We start from the raw sequence: 20,967 nt of genomic DNA on the forward strand, positions 1-20,967 counted from the left end.
GGCGGAGTGGGGAGACAGTCACGTGATCACGTGCTCACGACGCGCGGCGCGCGCAGTATCTTCTCCACTGTCCTCTACTACGCAACGCGGCGAAGCGAGAGAGAGAAAAGAACGCAGTTGATCTCTCTCTCTCTCTCTCTCTCCTTAAAGATGTCTCGAAAAATCGTTTTCTTATTAAGAATATGTGTGCCACAGCGGTCTGTCAACTACATGCGTACGTGAATATATGTATTTTAATATATTTATGGTATAAAATAGAGAAAAAAATCGTGCGCGACTAAACAATGATCTTATCGATAGTCGAGAGAAGGAAAATTGATTCTGTCATTTAGTTTGCGAAATGGATATGTGTGTATAGATGGAGTGGTGCTCACAAGATTTGTGTGTGGTTACTAACCACTGGTTAGTTTTCCGCAAAAAGAGATACTGAATTTTTTTCTAAATCTAACAATAAATTTTACTTGCGACACATGTGCAGATGTGTGATATATGTTTCGTTTTATTTTCGTTCGAACTTTACGATAGCAAATTGCGATGTAATATGCTTGAAATGACAAGGATTTTATATGTGGCCGACATTAAAATATCTGTAAAAACACACGGTTTAATTTTAGACGATTCATATATTTTTGGATCGCGCGTGCCAAACAGAATGCAACGGTGGTTAAATGAATTGGTTCATTAATTAATTCAGTCGTGTCGTGACGAATTCATTGAAACTCGCTGTTATGCGTCTCGCCGGAGTTGTGTTTTTCACTGCAATTTAATTATAACTAAAGAGTGAGTAAATAAATTTTGTTGATAATCATCCGAAAAGATCGAGAAGATGAAACTGTTCATATAACAAAATGTTCATGATTGAATTTTTCGCCAATAAAATGTGATGAACTTTCTGTTATCACTCTACTCATTTTTGATATCACAGTATTCGAATAAACAACTGTTTTTCAGTGTGTCTTTTCTTCTGAATCTTGAAAAGTTATTTAAAAATTGCAGTAAAATCTTTCTTACTTCAGTAGAAATAAAATATAAAGTGCCATTTATTGTGCAATAATAATATGTGTTTGACATTTCGATCTTTTGTACGCAACATAATACATGCGATTGAATTAACATGAATGTGTTTTTGTTGCAGATTATCTGTAGGATACTAAGGTGACACAATGCCTGGAAAAATAAAAGTGAAAATATTAGCTGGTCGTAATTTACCAGTTATGGATCGTTCTGGTGATACAACAGATGCATATGTGGAATTAAAGTTTGGCACAATAACATACAAGACGGATGTATGTCGAAAATCATTGAACCCGCAATGGAATTCAGAGTGGTATCGATTTGAAGTTGACGATGCAGAGTTGCAGGATGAACCGTTGCAAATCAGATTAATGGATCACGATACATACTCTGCGAATGATGCGATAGGCAAAGTTTACATAAACTTGAATCCTTTATTATTGCATGGTATGCTGCCTCCAGTAAAAAATATTTGGACCCTAGAAGCAACTATAAATACCAGTGCTGGTTCGCAAGGTAATACATATATATAAATGACATGAGAAATGTGAATTATATTTATCTCATATTTTTTAAATTTCTCAAGTACTTTTTTGTGTATTTACTTTTGCAGGATCAGTTATGACCGGATGGATACCTGTATTTGATACAATGCATGGCATACGTGGCGAAGTAAATATTATTATCAAGGTGGAGTTATTCTCCGATTTTAACAAGTTTAGACAGTCGTCGTGTGGGGTACAATTCTTTTATTGTAAGCATATTCTTAAGTAAATCTGTGCATTTTTAAGAGGAATAATAGACAATAGTAGATTGATTTCACAATTAATTTCTTTGTTGTATGAAACATTACTTTTTTAAATTTATGTATACATAAATTTAATATATATACATAATGTAGAATTAATAAAAATAATAACTGAAAGAGATTTATAAATATAATAAATATAATCAAGATATACTATATTTCAGCACCAAACATACCATATGGATATCATGCACAAATGATACATGGATTTGTTGAAGAACTTGTAGTTAGCGACGATCCTGAATATAAATGGATCGATAAGATAAGAACGCCTAGAGCATCAAACGAGGCACGACAGACTTTATTTTTTAAATTAAGCGGAGAAGTTCAAAGGAAGATTGGATTGAAAGCCTTGGATCTCGGTGGAAATGCTGTGATTGGGTACATCTCTTCTTTTCTTCTAGAATAAAACTTTCAATTCTCTAGATACATTTTCATACATTAATCAATGTTGCTCAAAAAATTTAATATAAGGAATTTGATTTAATAAGATATTTTGAATATCCGATTACTCGTTACTTTAATATTTAATTTAATATCAGGTATCTGCAAAACTTCGACCTGGAAGGTGAATCCGGTATCGTTGCCAGAGGAATAGGCACAGCAGTGACGCTCGTAAAATTACACGATGTTCTCGGTTTCCCTTGCGATAATGTCAACATCGAGGAGTGAGTACTTTTATATCTCCAACATTGGATTGTATCGAAATAGACGGTGCTTCGTTGTCGAATACAATTAAACGTTGGATCATTATGATAAACGGTAAAATTATCACGCAATTGCGTCTGGCATCACGAGCCAATTAATCGTGTCGCCAACTCGTAACAGACCGACCATAAACTTGGCGTTCATAAACAAGCTATTTCGAGAATTTCGTACAAGGAAACGTAGTTCCTTCTATTTTATGAGACACTGACAATGAGACATTCTATCTCTCGCGGCTGAAAATACTCTGACAGATAGATATGGGCGAGTTGAATTTATCGAGCAAATCATCTAATCTATAGAGATTAGAACAATCATGTGATATATATATATATATATATATATATATATATATATTATATAAAGCAAAATTAGGGATAATTGATAGAAATATATATATATTTGCTTTTTGTTATTTTAGTATATCATTTCGGTGTCATAAAGCCAAATTACATAACGTCTTTTGCGATAAGCTATTGATACTCACTTGAACCACTTTGTTTGACCTCTTATATTTGATCATGATTTTGATTTCATTTCTTCTACGTAATAAGTAAAAATATTTCCATACTTTTTATGTTATATCCTGATTTAAATCAAAATGATTCAATTTCTCGGTTGCCTCTACTTATGCTAAACTTTCCTAAGGAGATATTAAATGAATATTTTTTTGTCTTTCCTATACCCACATGCGTTTGCGTAGGATCACATTCGCGCTCTCCTCATGCACTAAAGCGCGAACAGAACGTTTAGATGACAGTATGCCAGTCATACCCATTTCTAGTCCCGCTTCGTATCCCGTGCGCATCCCCACGAACAGGGGTCTTTCATCTTACGCGAGATCCTTATCGTCGCTGCCGCGTCTAGAACGTTCGAGGAGGACACCCGAGGCTCCTGGATGTGCCTGGACGCGAAGGAATGCACGTGGCAAGCGCGTCCCGTTTCTCCGATGCAACACTTTGAGCACCATGAATCTAAGGACGGCCATTTCCAGCGGTTCGGACCTCGCCCCGTCTGCGGAACTTCATAGGAACGTACCAGGAGACGCCGCCGTCAAGAAGGAATCGTCGAGAGATCGACTCTCCAAACAGATCAGGCATCTGCGTGGTAAATTTGATTCGGTCGGTGAAGAGAATCATTTTGTTATGCGGTCCGATTCCGACGCGAATCTGACCCGATCGTTTCCTATGAATTCCAAGAGGGAGAAGAATGAAACTAAAACTAACGTAATGGCCGCCTTACTGATCGGTTCTATACGTCATATGCCTTTGGAGAATGTCGGAAATGATGATCCTACCTTGATCTTTCCCAGCGACGAACAATCGATCGCGACGAAGGAAGCTAGTGGAGGGTGTTGTAGAGAGAGTCCTCGGGAAAATGCGGACGTCAAGGATGAAGGGCAGCAACAGGACAACGCATCATCGTTGATCGACGAGACGGAGATGTCTTCCTTCGACGACGACGATGACGCTAACTCCTCGGACGACGAATCGTCGAACGGCACCGCCAGTTACAATATCTTGGGCGATTCAAGGTACTCGCTCGACGGAGGCAGAGACTCGTCCAGTCTCCAGGAGACGATTCCCATCACCGTACGTTCCAGCGTGGAAAGCTGCACGGATTCTACCCTGCAAGTAGATTCGAATGTAGCGACGAATTGTCAGTCATCGTCGAATCCGGATTTAGCGAACACGAAAGATATCGAGCTACAAAATGACGCGATAATCCCTGTAATTACCGTGGACATTCACGAGAGCGCGGACTCGGACACGTCCGTCGACGCAATTGGACTGTCGAACCATGAAAGTTCTAACATAACGATCTCGCGCAGCTTGGCGAAGAGCGATACCTTCGTTCCGACAACGATTTCTTCATCGGATGAGCGAGAAATCGACGACGCGAGCCGTAAAGCGTTCGGTACTTTCGAAAAATTGGAGAAGCGATACCGCAGCGAAGATACCACATTCGGATTCGATAATTCTTTGCGTGAAATGATCGAACGATCGGCACCGCAACTTGAGTCCCCGTCTCCCGCTGAAACGGAAGATCATATAAGTGCGGATAGAGAAAGAGATGATCCAGCGATCGATTTACCTCCAGCGTCCGATTCATCCCGCGCGAGCTTATCGAAGGAAGAGCTGCGGACGAGGGCGATCGTCGCCGTTAGACGGAGATGCATGCATGATCTGATCCAGCTGATCGACACGACGATGATGGTGTCGACCCATCACGGGAAAAAGAGAACCGTATCCCTGAGAAGCAAAAAGAGAAAGAAGCGCGAGAGGAAGGTGCACAAGAGAGTTGCTAATGCATCGGGGAATAATTCGCCCGAGAAGGTGATTTCTTCGCGAGGTACATCCACGAGAAGACAGTCGCGCAGACGACGTCGCGGGGATGACGTTCCTCTTCCGCGCGTCCGCTCGAGCCCCGATCACCTCTCTTCGCAGCCGCTCGTTTCGATTCTCCATACCACTTCTCGTTCCTGCGGCTCCTCCCTCGCCAACTTAACCGATCGTCCTGTCGTATCGCGCGGTTCGAAGCGAGTCGCCCTGCTCTCTCCTACGGGTTTCGACCGGGATTCGGCCGGGCTCGCGATATCTGTCAACGGCAACTGTAATACTCGCAAACGCACCACAATCTGTAATTTCGAGAGAGCGTCATGTCACATTGATCGCACTAAGCCCACTAACACGGCTAATATAACTCACAACACGTGTGTGTCCCGTCCTTCTCCCGATCTTAGGCAGCAAGACGAGGCGTCCGTCAGTCCGTCTTACCCGCTTCCGGCCGTTTCTTCGATGACCGTGAAGATGTCCCAGTCACCAGCGACCAGAATCCTCGCCAACGTACCGCTTCATCGAAGATCGAGCGATTCCGATCTGAGTGTTACTCCCAAAGGTGAGCTCCAAATGAATAAGGGACTCCCTGTTACTTCCCTCTCTAATCGCTGCAATTGTACGAAACGTGATTAGAGAATTGCTTCTTTTTACAATTTTTATTCTTATATATATACTTACAATTGGGATCTAGTTTTCCCTCAATTGATTTGATCGAAGAAGAAAGGAAAAGCAAGATGAAAAGATCACGTTGCGCTTCAGGTAACTCTCTCGGCAGCAGTGACAGATCGATGGCGGGACCCTTAAGGACACCAGCTGCGATGGTCAGATCTATGAATCAAGATACGTTGGAAATGTTAGAGTATCCGTTTATCACAATGCAACATTATCCACCTGGCTTCATATTGCATATAGGTAATTACACTTACTTATGAACATCTTCATCAAGATCACGCATATAATCTCATGTGCATTCAGTTTTAACGTTGCATATAAATAAAAATAATTGATCCTGAAAATAAGTATAAAAATTTTCAACAAGTGTAATCAAGTGACAAACTGAGTTTTCTACTGGAAATAGGTGGCCTAGTGAGCTCGAGATCCGTGAAATTAATCGAGAGGATAAGCAATTTGGAGGAACCGGAGGGTCGTGACGCGTGGTGGACCGAAATCAGGATGGAAGTTAGATCGCACGCGAGAGCGTTGGCTTGCAACGTTGTTATAGGCTACAAGGAAGAAACTAGTATATGGTAAGATCCTCTCGGCTTTCTAATTCTCAATTCAGATTGTACATTCTTAATCTTCTACCTCGTTACATCATCGATACTCTTTCCACAGCGACGATGTGTGCGTACTGAGTGCTTCCGGTACAGCGGCGGTCATAAATTTTCACAATTCCGGTCAGGACCCGGACGGCGTCGTTCTAAATAAGCTTCAGCAAAGCGTCCCCGCGGCTGCCGTCGATTCGGATCGCGAGAAGGGCCAGCAAAAGTCAACGGCGGTGACGAAGGCGACGGAGAAGGTCGACGGCGACGCGGTGACCACCGTGACGCATCCGGAGCGGCTAAACGGGAAGCTGCACCGACGTTCCTCCGAGAGCAACGAGCACGAGGGCTCGTGCGGCCAATCGCAATTACGGTGCAATCTGTGCCACCTTCCTTACAGCGAGAGTAGCGTGCCATTTAGAGTTAACGTATCAAAGTGTGCCATATGCAAACGTGCCAAAGTCCCGGACGTGATGTTCACCACTATAGAGGTGCCGGCGAATATACCGACGACCGGAAGAGGCTGCTTCATACAGGTCATCGTGTGCAAGAGCAAGAAGGATCTGCGGGGCGAGTTGAACGCGAAGGAGATATCCGATTGTCTGCCTTTCCTGGAATACGAGCTCCACAGTTTGCTGCTGAATAAGCTCAAGATTAAAGGCATGAACGCGATCTTCGGCCTCAAGCTGCAGGTTTCCGTGGGAGAACGGTTTATAATCGGCATGGCGGTAGGCACCGCGATTTATCTCACGGCGTTACCGCCGCCCACCATTCCGCAAATAGCGTCCGGCAATTCGTGGCACAACGAGGAGCAATTGGCGGAAATGCAAAAGTCTATCGTAGAGACGGTGAAGAAGAATAGAGAATTTTATCGGCTGAAACCAATTGGAGTCAACGTACGTGGGATTTAACATCAAAGTTTTCAATATCAATGAATAACGTGCTAGAAATTCTTCTTTCGTTAATTATAATATCGTCGCGCGATTGTAGGAAGTGGAAAATGGACGCGTTCCGAGTACTTCCGATACAGACGAATCGGACGAGGATCTACCGGAACTTGACCTTGGACTGGGTACTCGCGACGCGTGTGTCTTGGAAGTGGACGACATCGAGGATATGGATCGGATATCGTCGCTGATGGACAACAGGCCGCCTGATGATTTTCACGTCGTTAATACGCAGACAATACCTGGCTTGGAAGATTTGGAAATCGTTCGGAATCTACAAATGTTTACACAGGTCTTCAGGACTAAGATCCCTACAGGACAATTCGCCTCGATGCCATCGAAATATTTCGCCAAATTGCTTCAGGTATGAGATCTTTCGTCTCTAAAATGTTTCATAGGAATCTTTTTACTCTACGCAGTTACTCATATATATTACATATTTACTTATAAAATAGATTCTGCAAAGAGAAATTGTTAAGTGGTTTTTATCTTATCAAGAAACGTTTTTTGCTTTATTTCAGTCCTTGTATTTTAAATTAAGGAGGATGGTTCCTTGCGCTCTGTGTGATATGCAGTTTAAAGTAGCGTTACCTGAGCAAGATGAAATACAATTGACTGTCGTTGGTATGGCGCTTGGATTGGGAGAACCTTTGAATGCGAATAAATATAAAAGGAAAATTGTATGTCGTTCCCAGAGCAAGGATCAAGTAAGAAAGTCAGGTACTACTTGAAGCAATTCTTTTCTGCAAATATTAAGATTTTATTAACATAGGAAATTATTACGATATATATATATATATAAAATGAAAAAGTATATATATTTATAAATTGATACGCTCACTTATCGTATATTTCGTAAAAAATATCTTTTCAGGGTTCTTGATTAACATAGATGGCAATGTTGTAACAATATCTTATTATGCAGATGACAAGCATAGCATCGCATAATTGTTTTTTATTGCTTTGTTTAATGTTATCTAAAAATTTTTTGAAAAGTGTGAATTCTCTTTAAAGAATACACTCCAAACGTTAATTTCGTTTCTTTTTCTTATTTTTCTAGATGATAGTGATATGATATTCAGTCTTGACGAGGACCAAGTAGAAAATAATGCGATATCTGACAATGCGACACGCACTTGTGTCAATCCTACAATCTTAAGTGCTGCTCCTGTACAAAAGCCAAGACCACGCTCACCTTTACGTTTAAAATCATTCACCACTCATAGACGTAAACATGTGAGAAACATATTTTTTTTTTATATATATTTTAAATATATATATCCAAATTTTCTTGCAACACTTGCAATACTTGTTTCCTTAACGTAATTACTTGCTTGAGCGATAATGATATAAAAATGTAATTAATTTATTATAGGTGCCTTTGAAAGGAAGATACGGGGTAGATATAACACCTTTATCTTATCTACCAGGTGGAAGGATAGAAAGGTATCAAGGCAATCTAAATTTTTTCTTCATTCGTGAAAGTACATCGATACGGGAGGTGAGTTTTGCGTAGAATCATTAGATTTTCAGTCTTGTCAAAATGTTATAAAGGCAACTGCTAACGATTCTGATAATGACGTATTATAGAATGGTGGACTGAGTGGTTTCATTCACAGTTTTGTGATGGAAGTTTTGGCGATTGTTCGCGCACACATTACAGCATTGGGGGGTAATGCTATGGTAGCGTTTTTTATGACTCAATGCGTACTCCTTCACAGCCCTCACAAAAATCAAGTTAGTAAAAGTATTATTTTATTTTAATGTATCTGAAATATAAGAAATACTAAAATATTCTTTTATTGACAACTCGCTTCTTTAAATAGCAATATTAGTAATTAGTAAATTATAAGGATTAATTTAAAAATATATTATTTATTAAAAAGAAATTATATGCTATTTAATCGAATGTATATTTTTCACAATTGATATGCACCCTTATCGTAATATTTCATAAAAAAATATCTTTTCAGGGTCAATGCTTGATTAACGTAGGTGGTGATGTTGTAACAGTATCTTATTACGCGGATGAGAAACATAGCACCATTTCAAATTGCTGACCCCAGCCTCCACATTCAGCGCCACCGTAAATGATTATACATTTGGGATTTATTAAGCAATATAATTAAATGCCAACATCACACACACACACACACAATATTATTATGAATAGGACTAATTCATTACTGACTACAAGACTTTTGAAATACTGTGCAATATCTAGTTTTACAATAATCTTTGTCGCAATCTATATTGTCATTTATTTATTTTTCCAAAGGATGGATATTTAGTCTCATTTTTTTTGTAAATAAAGATAATACAATGTAATGAAATATGCCTCAAAGGCATATTATCAATCTCTATTATTATAAACTGAGATTGAGATATCTATAATATTTAAATTTAATAATTAAATACAGTTTTATCTTCTCATTTTAATCTCTTTCTTTCTCATACTATCTTCCATATCATGTTATACATAACACGTGATATACATATATCTTTTATATATTATATGTGATATATGTATCAGTAATTTCTCCAATTGTACAAAAACATCTTCAATTTTTTAATAATAATTCAATAGATACTCGCTTATCTAAAAATGGTTTGTTATTGATAATACAATTAGAAAACGAGATTTCTAAGAAGCTAAATTGACTAATAATATATATATATATATATATATATATATATATATATAAAATTTGTAGAAATATTTAACAGTTTATTTGTCTTTGCTGTGATTGCATTATAAATAACAAATTATTTAATAAATAGTGTATTAATCTTTAGAATGCACTATTATCATCCTTTGTTCAAAACAAACTTTTACACATGATTACACATGAACTTTTACATGTGATAGGATTAAATCAAGTTTTTTTTTTTTATAGAATTTTAGTAGAATTATATTCTAAAGGCAAGATCAGATTTGCAGGATATACGAAACTATTTATTTCCTACATTAATATATGTAGTTTGATCACTAGGTGCCTTTGAAATTATGCAGAAAGAATTCCATGATAGGATATTCTCTTGCTTTATACAAAATATAACAAATAATCACAATATAAAGATCACGATTCTCCAATTTAGAATCATCAGAATCTACAAATTTAATAATTTAAAAAATTATTGTTTTAAAAAAATTAAACATAAAATGATTCATTAAAATCAAACCACCTTCTTGCATCTAATTATGTTAAAGTACGATAAAAAATAAATATTTACAAAAAATGGACAATTAAAAGAAAATCAATATACACATTGAAATGAAATATTATAAATAACTTTTATAATCTCCGACAACTTAATATAATAATAGCGCTCAGATTTTTGCAATTTCGAGTCTCAATTATTGCTGATATTTAATTCTCCGAATATTTATTGTGTACATAATAAAGCATGTAATTAACGAGGGAAAGTAGAAGAATGATAATTACGATCGGCTCGAATAAATGCGTTCGCTCAATATCGATGCATCAAGACGTGCCAAATTGCAATAAAATGTAATATTTGATGTAATGTAATATTTTTCGAATATATCGAAACAAAAGTTTTTTAGATATAATTTTCAGACTAAATATGATATGTACAAATCGTATTTTATATTTATCTCTTGCTTATATAGTTGATGAAGAAATAATTAGAAATAATTATGAGGCACACGAGTCGAGTGTCGAACAAAAAATGTACACGTGGATGATTAAACTCTAGTCAAAGTTTGTTGTTTGTTTCCTTGTTATTAATATTAAATTATCTCTCAAGAATCTTTGAGAAGTTTCGTTGTTAGTTATATAAAAATTTTTATTAATCCAAGAACGGTCCTTACGACTCGCATATATGTTTTCATCCTTTATTTAATGAATTTCACAAGTCTCTTTAATTGGAATCAATTAAATAAATTTGTGGAAAAAACAAAAAAATTATATATTTTAAGTCAACCGCAGATGTTTCGTTTCTTTATTCTTTTTTATCAATTTTATTGTATAAAATATCTCGTGCTACGATATATTTTATATGCTATAAAGCTTATTGCTTATTGTACGAAATGAGGGTTAAACATGATAGTCCGACTCATATAAAGTGATCCGAGGTGACCGTTCTCAGATTAAATTTCAGTCAGGATAAGTGGAAGATATTGTGCGATATGTGACTTTGAGTAAACCGTATTAGCACTCAAATATAAGTAACGAATAAATTGTTTTTATTTAATAAGAGTGTCCTTTTAATAAAGAATTGTGTGGAATATTCTTCGTTTTAATCCTTTACATCGCATCAAAGTTTGGTAATATTAGAATGCATCTCAATCATATATTTCACATTTAATAAATATTCAATCTTTAATAATTATACTATTATGGAAATAGGAGAAAATTGAAAAAAGATATACGAAAATTATATAAATTAAATATATATATATATATATATATATAATTTATAAATAATATATATATATATTATTTATTTTACTGTGCATTTTTTTATATGTATCAATTTCCATATATCTTTTTCTAATTTTCTCTTATTTCCATAATAGTATAATTATCAAAAATTGAATATTTATTAAATGTAAAAAACTTATTTTTCGGATACATGTAAATTTTTAAAACTTGTATTTTTGTAAAAACAATCAAAAAATTCGCGCATATCTAAAAAATAAGTCATTTAAAAAAATAAATTATATATATTAAGTGTGCGTATGAATTGTATATTTAAATATCTAGTTAAAATAAATTTTTAATATTTCGAGATATATATCTAAAATATAATCTGAAAGCAAATTGTAAAATGTGAAATAAACCTTTGATCTTGAGTCAATATATCTCTTTTTGTTTCAGATAATCTATCTATATCTTTTATCTCATGATTATATACATTTCTAAATTTGCCTTATCATCACGTCATCACGCGGATAAAACGAGATAAATTAATGCAATTACGGGAATAAAATATGCTTCACCGAGAGATGTACGTGGGCTAAATTAAGGAAGGCGAGATGCAAGATCTCTTTTGTTACCCTACGCATACACGCGATAAAGACTACTTGGAATGCAGGATGGTCGACCCGAGAAAAACAAATATTGCCGCACAGATAATTGTTAAGACGATGAGAGACATCAATCTCCGGAGTCTGCGCGTCATTGTCGACCTTAAAAATTCGATTTTTCTTGCGTTCGATATATTAGATGCGCGAAGAGATAAGAAAAGAAGGAAAAAGAAATAATAATTCTTTATATGTGCGTGTGATAACAAATCGCGACAATAGAGAATCTCAATTTGTAAATTTTTACCTATTTCTCGAACAGTTAACTTTCATTAATACTCTTGATGTCTCTTTCGTTCTCTTTCATCATCCCCATCTTCATTTGCTCGCGAGCGAAGCTCGCAGAGCTCGATTTCCGCAAGTTTGGTCCATCGATCGCAGCCGGAAATCGCGAATCTCGTTGGAAGTTAATCGCGCTCAAAGCTTTTCTTTTGCTCCTTTTTCTTTCTTCAGTTTTCTAATAAAATGTCGAAACATTCCGCATGTTAATTACTTCATCGGCGATTATAAATGATTATTTGCCTTATAGATTGCATAAAAATAAATTACATGTATACATATATTCATATGTATCTATATCTATTCTTTCATAATTTGCCCGATAAAATTCTAAGTCTTGTTGCATTGTTTAATATATGGGCGGTGCATATTTCAGAAAAAATATTTTCAATTTCAATAAATTTATAGAATATACTGAAAATATCTTCCATTGCGTACACCAAAAACAGTTCTAATATTGCACAGCGAATGGGAAAAGGTGTAGGGGGTATAATTATATATATATAATATAATTATATATTATATAGTAACCAACAAGTGTTCTGAGAGAATCACTTTATATGTATGTGTATATGCATATGCCTATTATAATGATTATGTTACTTCACATATGTAATTAGTAATTAACATATGTATCACATCGATTTTTTCATTTTTCTTCCATAATATATAATTATGTATTATGTATATATAATATACATATACTTATGCGAATGTATTCAATGAGTAAGGCGTAAAGACATTGTAAATAATACAGTCTTTAAGAACAGGTCGAAGCTTCAGCACATATCTTTTAATACAACTAAAACTATATAAGTTGATCGATTGACGAGATAAGATCGAAAGGTACTAGCTTAACTTCAGGACACATCATGCAAGGTATTTATACTTATATATTTTCATTCACTATTTAATTCATACTTTATTTATTCAAATAGCTGTTTACACTTGTTTATATTTCTTCTATCTTCTTTTTTGCAATAAATACTGTAATAAATGCCGTCTCTCTCAAAAATGACGATAAGTGAATGCATAGCATTATTAAATTTAGAGATAATTAATTTTATTATAACAATAATAAAATATTATTTATAATAAATGAATAATAAAATATTATTATTTATTTTCAATTTACTTTGAATTTATAGTGAATCTTATTTTAATAAAATTTTTATTTTTGAGACTTGATATATTAAATGTTAAATTTTCAAAAGTTACTAAAAAAAATATAACGATCTCTTTTAATATTTTTTGCTACAGAAATATTTATCTCAATTTTCTTTAATAATGCTATATGTTCACTTTTGCATCCTGCATACCGAGAAATAGAACTTAAAGCTAATTATTTGAATTAACAAAATTAAATTAAATAGCAAATGAATGCGTGTGTGAATTTATAAACTATCGCTTGCTATTCATCCTAAGATTTTAACTCAATTTAATTTGTGCGTAATTTAATTACATCGTGTTCAAACTAATCGTCACTATACTGATCGTGTTACGAAGCGTGGAATAATTGATTTATAAAATAAATAGCATATGAAACTTATACAACGCCCTTTACTTTCATCTAGAGAGAGTCATTATCCCGCAAGCTGCGCGAAGATGAGAGAGTGATTAATTGGAAATAGTAGTCGCGCGAAAATCGATACGGCACAACGTTCCTACGTTCTTACATTCGTAAAGTGGCGATGTTAATCTAATCGTAAAGTCTAGTTAAAGTAGGACATGGAATTAATAGACGAGTAAATTCGAGACATTCACGAGATACAGTGTGGATTAAAATGATACACTTGTTGTGTAATGCAGTTACATCCCTCTATTCGTCGCGATTTTAAGAATATGCTTGCACGTAAAATTATTTAAGATTGACGAAAGAGTATCGTGGAATTTGTTTCTCTAATTTGGTGAAAAAGAAAAAAATTTTTGAGCTCATTACATATGAGAGAGTATTTTATAAATACTGAAAATTTTATAATACTGTGTTTTTTTTCTCAAAAAAAAAAAAGAGAGATTTATATATATATTTATATTACAAAAATAATTTTTTATATAAAATTAATCTTTAATAAAAAATGTGTTCCACTAATAGAACATTGGCTGTTAATAGATATAAAACTAATTAAGATTCTCCATAAATAACGTACAATTTTTATCGAACAAAGAGAGGATATAGAAAATTAATTGCACTAAAACTTAAAAATTCAAGACATACTTACTTTCAAATCGGTGATTCAACACTAGGACGCTCGAAAAGACCAATTTGATCCCTTAATACTGTTTAAATACAGCGAAAATGAAGATTATCAAAGAGGCTGTTAATATTATTAATAATAGGGAGAGATAATTTCGTCTTTTAGCGCGTACGTGCGGTGATTATAAATTCTTCCTCTTTTTTTTTTTTTACATTCGGCAAATGTCCTACGAATCGATGACGGGGCGATCGAATAATTGAGAAGAGAATTTGAGATCGTTTATCTCTAGTGCGAATACAGAGCAGGCCGTTGTTTTTAACGTCGTTTCCCGAAGCGCAAGAAAATGTGATCGACATCTTGCCTCTTGACACTGCTGTCATAACGGGGCAAGTTCTCTCGATATTCTGAAAACAATTTAAACATACAAGATAATATTTAACAATTGATACAATAATATAAAAATTAATTAACTATATAAGTAAATGGCAATAAGAGCTAATCCCACGTATATGTAATTTATATGTGCTTACAGGTACCTTTGTATATTTTCTTATTTGTTTGCACATTAATTTTTATAAACGAGAAAATTAATAATATATATGGCTCTTTAAATGTAAAATTAAATAACTAAGTAAATGACAATAAGAGCTTGGCGCTGTCAGTAGGGCGCAAATTTAATGCAATAAAACCAAGATTAAAACAACATCGTGAAGTTTATTCTTATCATCCTTAATGAGCAATTAATGATAATAATAATATGATAATAATAAACTTCGCGATCTTGTTTTAATCTTGGTTTTATTGTATTTGCGTCCTACTGACAGCGCCAGGCTCTTCTTATTGCCATTTACTTAGTTATTTAATTTTAGATTTAAAGAGAGTCATATAGTAACCGGTAAAAATAAAAAGCCTCCTCATTTATAAGACTGGTTTGATTCATAAAAAAAATATGTTATAGGTTTTTTAAAACTGAAATTGAAAATTTAATAATTAATTAAATATTTTTAATTAAAAAAGAATCATTTTTTATTACTATATATTTATTTCTAAACAATTGTATATTTAAGAGTGACAAAATAAAGAATCTGGATTCATAACATTTGAAAAATTTAATTGAAAGCACACTAAAAAGACTTCAAAAAGTTATTGAGGCTAAAGAAAATCATATTAACTATTAATTAAAATAATGTTATTTCTTTAAATTAAAATATATTATAATTAAAATCATTATATAATTATAATAAATTATAAATGTAATATTATGAATATTATAATTAAATGTTTTATTTTGTCGCTTTTAAATATACGATTGTTTAGAAATAAATATAGTATTAAAAAAAAATATATGATTTCTTTTTAATATAAAAAGCACTTAATTGATTAATAACTTTCAATTATAAAAAACATAATTTTTTATACCTTTATGAAGCAAACCAGTCTTACAAATGAGATGGCTTTTTATTTTTGCCGGGCACTGTATATATTATTAATTTTCGTTTATAAAAATTAATATGCAAACAAATAAAAAATATATAGGTACCTGTAAGCACATATAAATTACACTTGCGCGGGATTCGCTTTTTTATTCTAAAAAGAATTTACCCTGAAGAATCATTAGAAGACGTGCGCAAATGAAACAAATGATTCGGTTGAGACAATTCGATTACCTCTGTCGTCGACGAAATCGTTCATCTCCCTGGCGTCCCATATTCTGGCGAAAGCGACGCAGATTTTACGCAGTCTGGGTGGAAGTTCCTCGAGAAATCCTGAATTGCACTGAGCGGGCAAAGCGGCGAAAGCTTCGCCGGACAAGATTGCCATGGTCGTCACAGATATGAAAATCATCAACGTCGAGCTCATCATCTTCGGGCTATAAGAAAAGGATGTGCAGGATGTACCGTTTCGTTACCGATTAACAGTATATTTTTTTTTTTTGCTTCCTCCTACGCTTTAATAAAGTCGAAAAAATCAAGACTCATATATATATAAACGTCCGACGTTATTTTATCATATGTCACTTATTCGTTATTTCATCGCACTGAAATAAACGATTCTAATAAAATACATTTATATAAATATATAATTATTTTCTATATATTACTTTCATTTTATTTTGAATTTACAGTGAATTTTATTTGAATAAAATTTTTATTCTTGAGACTCTTGATATATCAGATGTTGAATTTTGAAAAGTCGTATAAAAAAATATAATGATCTCTTTTAATAATTTATAATTATATTTATATTATTATATTTTATATATTTATTATAATTATATTTATTTCTACATATAAATATAAATATATTTATATGTAGAACTTATTTTGTACATTTAATAGAGGCGCAAAGCTTTAGATATACTTTCAAATCGTTAAATTAATAACAGTATGGTAGATTCACAAATAAATCTGATTGTGCCAACCAGATTTATTATTATCTGGCTGGCATAATCAAATTTATGTGTATACCTATACTATACTGTTTTTTTCCGTGTAGGTTTAAAGTTTAAATATGACACAAATAACATGTACTCCCAGGTAGAACATAAAACTCATAATGACGTAACAATGACATCATCATGATTTTATTCATCACTTAAAAGTTATCTGGACAAAAATGATTCAAAAATGATTTAAAGATGACAAAAGTAATCATTAGATTTAAATCCTCTTAATATAAAATAATTGCATTATATGATGACTTTTAAAAAGTTGATGTTGCTTGAATAATTGTTAGAATGTGTGTGAACAATAAACAAATAACTGTAATATATAAAAAATTTTTTCCAAAATCACTTTTAAATGACGTCATCATGATGTGTCATTATGAGTTTTATGTTCTACTTGGGCTCGGAGGAAATGACATATCGAGTTATAAATCGTGAATTATATATTTTCTCAGAGTCTTGCTTTATATGCATCTACATTATGCCATATATACAGAGAAATTAATGCTTGCATATATTGATCTCATTATGAGTTTTATGTTCTATTTGGGCTCGGAGGAAATGACATATCGAGTTATAAATCGTGAATTATACATTTTCTCAGAGTCTTGCTTTATATGCATCTACATTATGCCGTATGTACAGAGAAATTAATGCTTGCATATATTGATCTCTGAGGTATATCGATGCGATTTCCTCAAACGACAGGAGAGTCTATTATATGAGACACCCTATTGTGAGAACGTCATACATTAGATGTCCACGTGCCAATGCTCATGTGTTCTGAATGGAAATATCACACGATATGATTCGATAAACACATCTGCATTAGTATACATATATAACAATTACATAATACAAATGCTATTACAATTGATCTCTGTGCAGACGAATTATTGAAGTAAATATTTTGATTGATAATAATGCGACAGTTTAATTAATTATTATTAACATTTGTCTGTCGCTGTATAAAATGTCTTTTTAATCAAATGTAAGATATTCTTCGTTACTTTCCGTGAATTGCAATTTTATATATACATTTAAATTTGTGTAAATGTCATATTGCCTCGCATGCCATATAGTTCTTTTATGCACATTTTGTATTACTTGGTGGAAACTAGATCATGCATCGTACTGCAAATATATATGTATGTATTTCGCAGAGAATGTAAGCTGAATAATTTGTGTAGTATATGAGAGAAATGATAGGAACAAGAGTCGACTAAGAAAGATCGCTAGTGCATCGCATTACAGAGAAGGATTGATCTGAAAGAGAGCGTCGGATATACAGAACTTATTGAGAAAAATACGATCTTATGTATGAGCAAATTCAAAGGGTGGAAGAGAAATCGCGTTACGCTCGTGCTCGGACTGTCCGATAGTTTTTATTTCGTTCGCGTCGGGAAGAATCCAACAGGGTGAGAGCAAAACAGAGGTTTACATTATAGTCGAAGAGTCGAGAAATTTGATATACACAGCTCCTTTCATCTTTGTAAGACGCGAAAGGAGCTGTGTCGTGGAAAGAAATATCTCGCGCGCGCAATTAAATTTCGTATAGTTTCGTGCAAGCTTTTGATGCTGAAATTCTCGGATAAATGTCACTTATTATTGCTTCTTCGTATAAAAAAAAAAAGAAATAATAAAAATCGTTCTCCTTTTCGATCTTAGAATTCCCATATGACAGTTGGTGAATATTACTTGTTAATGGAAATAATATTTTGGGGGAAATAATATCCCCAATTTCACAGCCGATTATTTCCAGGGTTTGACTAAGTGGGCCCAACCCACCGGGTTTTATTGGGTTAAACCCACTTTAAAAAACTTACTTAAAAACCCATTTATAAAACCCATCCAAAAATGCTAAAAATTTAATAATATTATAAATGAAGTATTTAATATTGATTAATTTTTATTTAATTTTTCTTATTTATTAATGTAATAGGTCTATTACATTAATAAATAAAAAAAATTAAATAAAAATTAATTCATAATAAGGAATTGTGCCAATTAAATAGCCAATTTTCTTAATCATTAGCGAATTATAAAAACGAATTCATATATTTAAGAGACAAAACATAATAAAATATAAATGGAAAGTATAAACGTTTCATTATGTTTTGTATAATAAATTGAATAAACTTGAGTTTAATATAACACCCTAATAATGGCTCGAAAAGTTGGCCTCTTAAATATATGAATTCGTTTTGAACATTACACGAGCGTAGAAGACTTTCTCTTTTGAATTATAAAAAATTAAATTAAAAAAATTAAAAAACCCAACAAAATCCCAAAAAACTCAATAAAACCCAAAAAAACCCAATAAACCCCCAAAAACCCGGTTTTTTAATAAAAAACCCACTGGGCTGGACTTTTTAAAAAAAACCCGGGTTTTTTCAAACCCTGATTATTTCTTCATCAGTTGATGTTGAATAAAAGAAAATCAAGAGTTTGTGCCAAGTCCGTATGACAGAGATGTGAATCCCTGAGGGGAAATAAAAATCGTTCATATCGATGGAAAAAAAAAAAAAAAAAAGAAAATCGTTCGAACAAAATAATGTTTCACACACATAGAAATATATTCTAATTACATCCTAAGGGATATCATTCACTTACATTCTGCAGCAGACATTTAATGAGACATTTGATAAGAAAGCAATTAGCGCGGCAGATTAACACGAGCGAAATTTCGGCTATTCTTCTAAAGACGCGTATATAAACGTCGAATATACAATATTTTTCGAGTCATATTTCGCAGGGAAATGGATGGAACATGCGACGAACACGAGTCTACACAATTGTGGGTACCGGGATAAATAGGCAACCTGTTGCTGATTCGCTATCGCTTGATTGATGGACCGAATAACCGCGTTTTATGTATTCTACCCCAAGCAACCACGTAATATGTAGACTCATGTTACGATATTAAATAAGTAAAATTTGTTTAAGCAGAAGTAAGACTTGAATAAAAGATCATTTTTAAGAAAAGAAAAGAAACTTTTAAATTTCTTCGCAGATGCACTCAAGTTTCTCAGAATGTCTGCAAATATATTTCTAGGGAAGAAAAGGAAAATAAATAAAAAAAAATCATGCTTAATTACACATTGAATTTTAAAATTATTCTTAAATTGAATCAATGAAAATATTATTGATTAAAGCATGATGACAAGATGTCACCGAAAATCAGCGAATAATTATGATATTTAAGATTTCAGAATTAAAAAATCAACCCCTATATCACTAACTGATTCTTCTCAATGAGATTTTATTTGTAATATTATACTGTAACTGAAAGCGCTGCTTATTCGGTGATAACATTGATTCTATTTAAGAAAATAAAATTAAAATTTATAATTATATGAAAAATAGAATCATACAAATCTAAGAAAAATATTTTTAAAAATAGATAGAGACTGCGTTCGCAGAAAGGATTAAAACGATCTTTCTACATCGAGTCATAAAATGATGCATATCGTTGTCGAACGAGGGTTAAATTTAATTAATTTTTGACACCCTGAATACACATACTCATATTTTAGTTGAAGGTCAAAATTGAAATGCAAAGGGTTAGCGGCGATTATAACACTATTTGCATTTGCTTATTGCCAATGACGACTGCACGTACGTAAATATTGATGATGCACCGAGTAGATAATGCAACTCGATACTAAAAACGTGCGATTTCATATATTCTGTATCTATATATATATATAATTGCTATCTTTGTTACGCTTTATGCCAATGTATTTTAAAGATATGTAATAATAATTGCAGCTATATATAAAAATCTATGCAAGGAAATACTTAAAATGACAATATGCGGATAAGAAAATAGATAAAAATTTCCGGACAGCAGACATTTTGACACATTGGAAATTTAAAGAAGATAATGGTCGAAGATAATTATAAAACTTTCAGTTCTGAC

The 20,967-nt window shown here is 33.3% G+C and overlaps 3 protein-coding genes across 7 annotated transcripts in view; 2 read left to right on the forward strand and 1 right to left on the reverse strand.

Annotated features, from left to right (window-relative positions):
* The first annotated feature begins 67 nt into the window (after positions 1-67).
* On the forward strand, positions 68-11,327 carry LOC145945907 (C2 domain-containing protein 5). Of its 2 annotated transcripts, none has more exons than XM_083055161.1 (15): positions 68-214; positions 1,136-1,530; positions 1,628-1,768; positions 1,987-2,203; positions 2,365-2,490; positions 3,231-5,425; positions 5,626-5,778; positions 5,945-6,113; positions 6,202-7,024; positions 7,119-7,439; positions 7,597-7,795; positions 8,136-8,311; positions 8,451-8,576; positions 8,666-8,812; positions 9,049-11,327. In XM_083055161.1, the coding sequence occupies exons 2-15, from the start codon at positions 1,164-1,166 to the stop codon at positions 9,133-9,135; spliced, it is 5,247 nt and encodes a 1,748-aa protein (XP_082911287.1). In that variant the 5' UTR covers positions 68-214; positions 1,136-1,163; the 3' UTR covers positions 9,136-11,327. The 2 variants fall into 2 exon arrangements, with proteins under 2 accessions (XP_082911287.1, XP_082911288.1); XM_083055162.1 differs by lacking the exon at positions 68-214 and adding an exon at positions 257-780.
* Positions 11,328-13,169: 1,842 nt separating this feature from the next.
* Positions 13,170-20,967, forward strand: part of LOC145945793 (acyl-CoA synthetase short-chain family member 3, mitochondrial) — a 41,387-nt gene continuing 33,589 nt past the window's right edge. Inside the window, exon 1 of one of the 2 annotated variants that reach the window (XM_083054948.1) lies at positions 13,170-13,283. Coding sequence is in view for 1 of the 2 variants with exons in the window: in XM_083054949.1 (XP_082911075.1) it covers positions 13,277-13,283 (7 nt within the window). In the remaining variant the exon portion in view is untranslated. The remainder of the gene's footprint in view (positions 13,284-20,967) is intronic. The other variant, XM_083054949.1, reaches the window with a different exon arrangement.
* Positions 14,495-20,967, reverse strand: part of Ms (neuropeptide receptor myosuppressin) — a 38,877-nt gene continuing 32,404 nt past the window's right edge. Inside the window, exons 1-2 of one of the 3 annotated variants that reach the window (XM_083054954.1) lie at positions 16,267-16,469; positions 14,495-15,003 (exon numbers count right to left, since the gene is read on the reverse strand). In XM_083054954.1, coding sequence (XP_082911080.1) covers positions 14,915-15,003; positions 16,267-16,462 — 285 coding nt within the window. In that variant the 5' untranslated portion in view covers positions 16,463-16,469 and the 3' untranslated portion in view covers positions 14,495-14,914. Of the gene's footprint in view, positions 15,004-16,266; positions 16,470-20,967 lie in introns of those variants that run through there. The other 2 variants (XM_083054953.1, XM_083054952.1) reach the window with 2 other exon arrangements.

This window comes from Prenolepis imparis, unplaced genomic scaffold, assembly GCF_030444845.1.
Source record: "Prenolepis imparis isolate NDT839.2.m4 unplaced genomic scaffold, iyPreImpa1.0 SCAF_15, whole genome shotgun sequence".
NCBI classification, from domain to species: domain Eukaryota; kingdom Metazoa; phylum Arthropoda; class Insecta; order Hymenoptera; family Formicidae; genus Prenolepis; species Prenolepis imparis.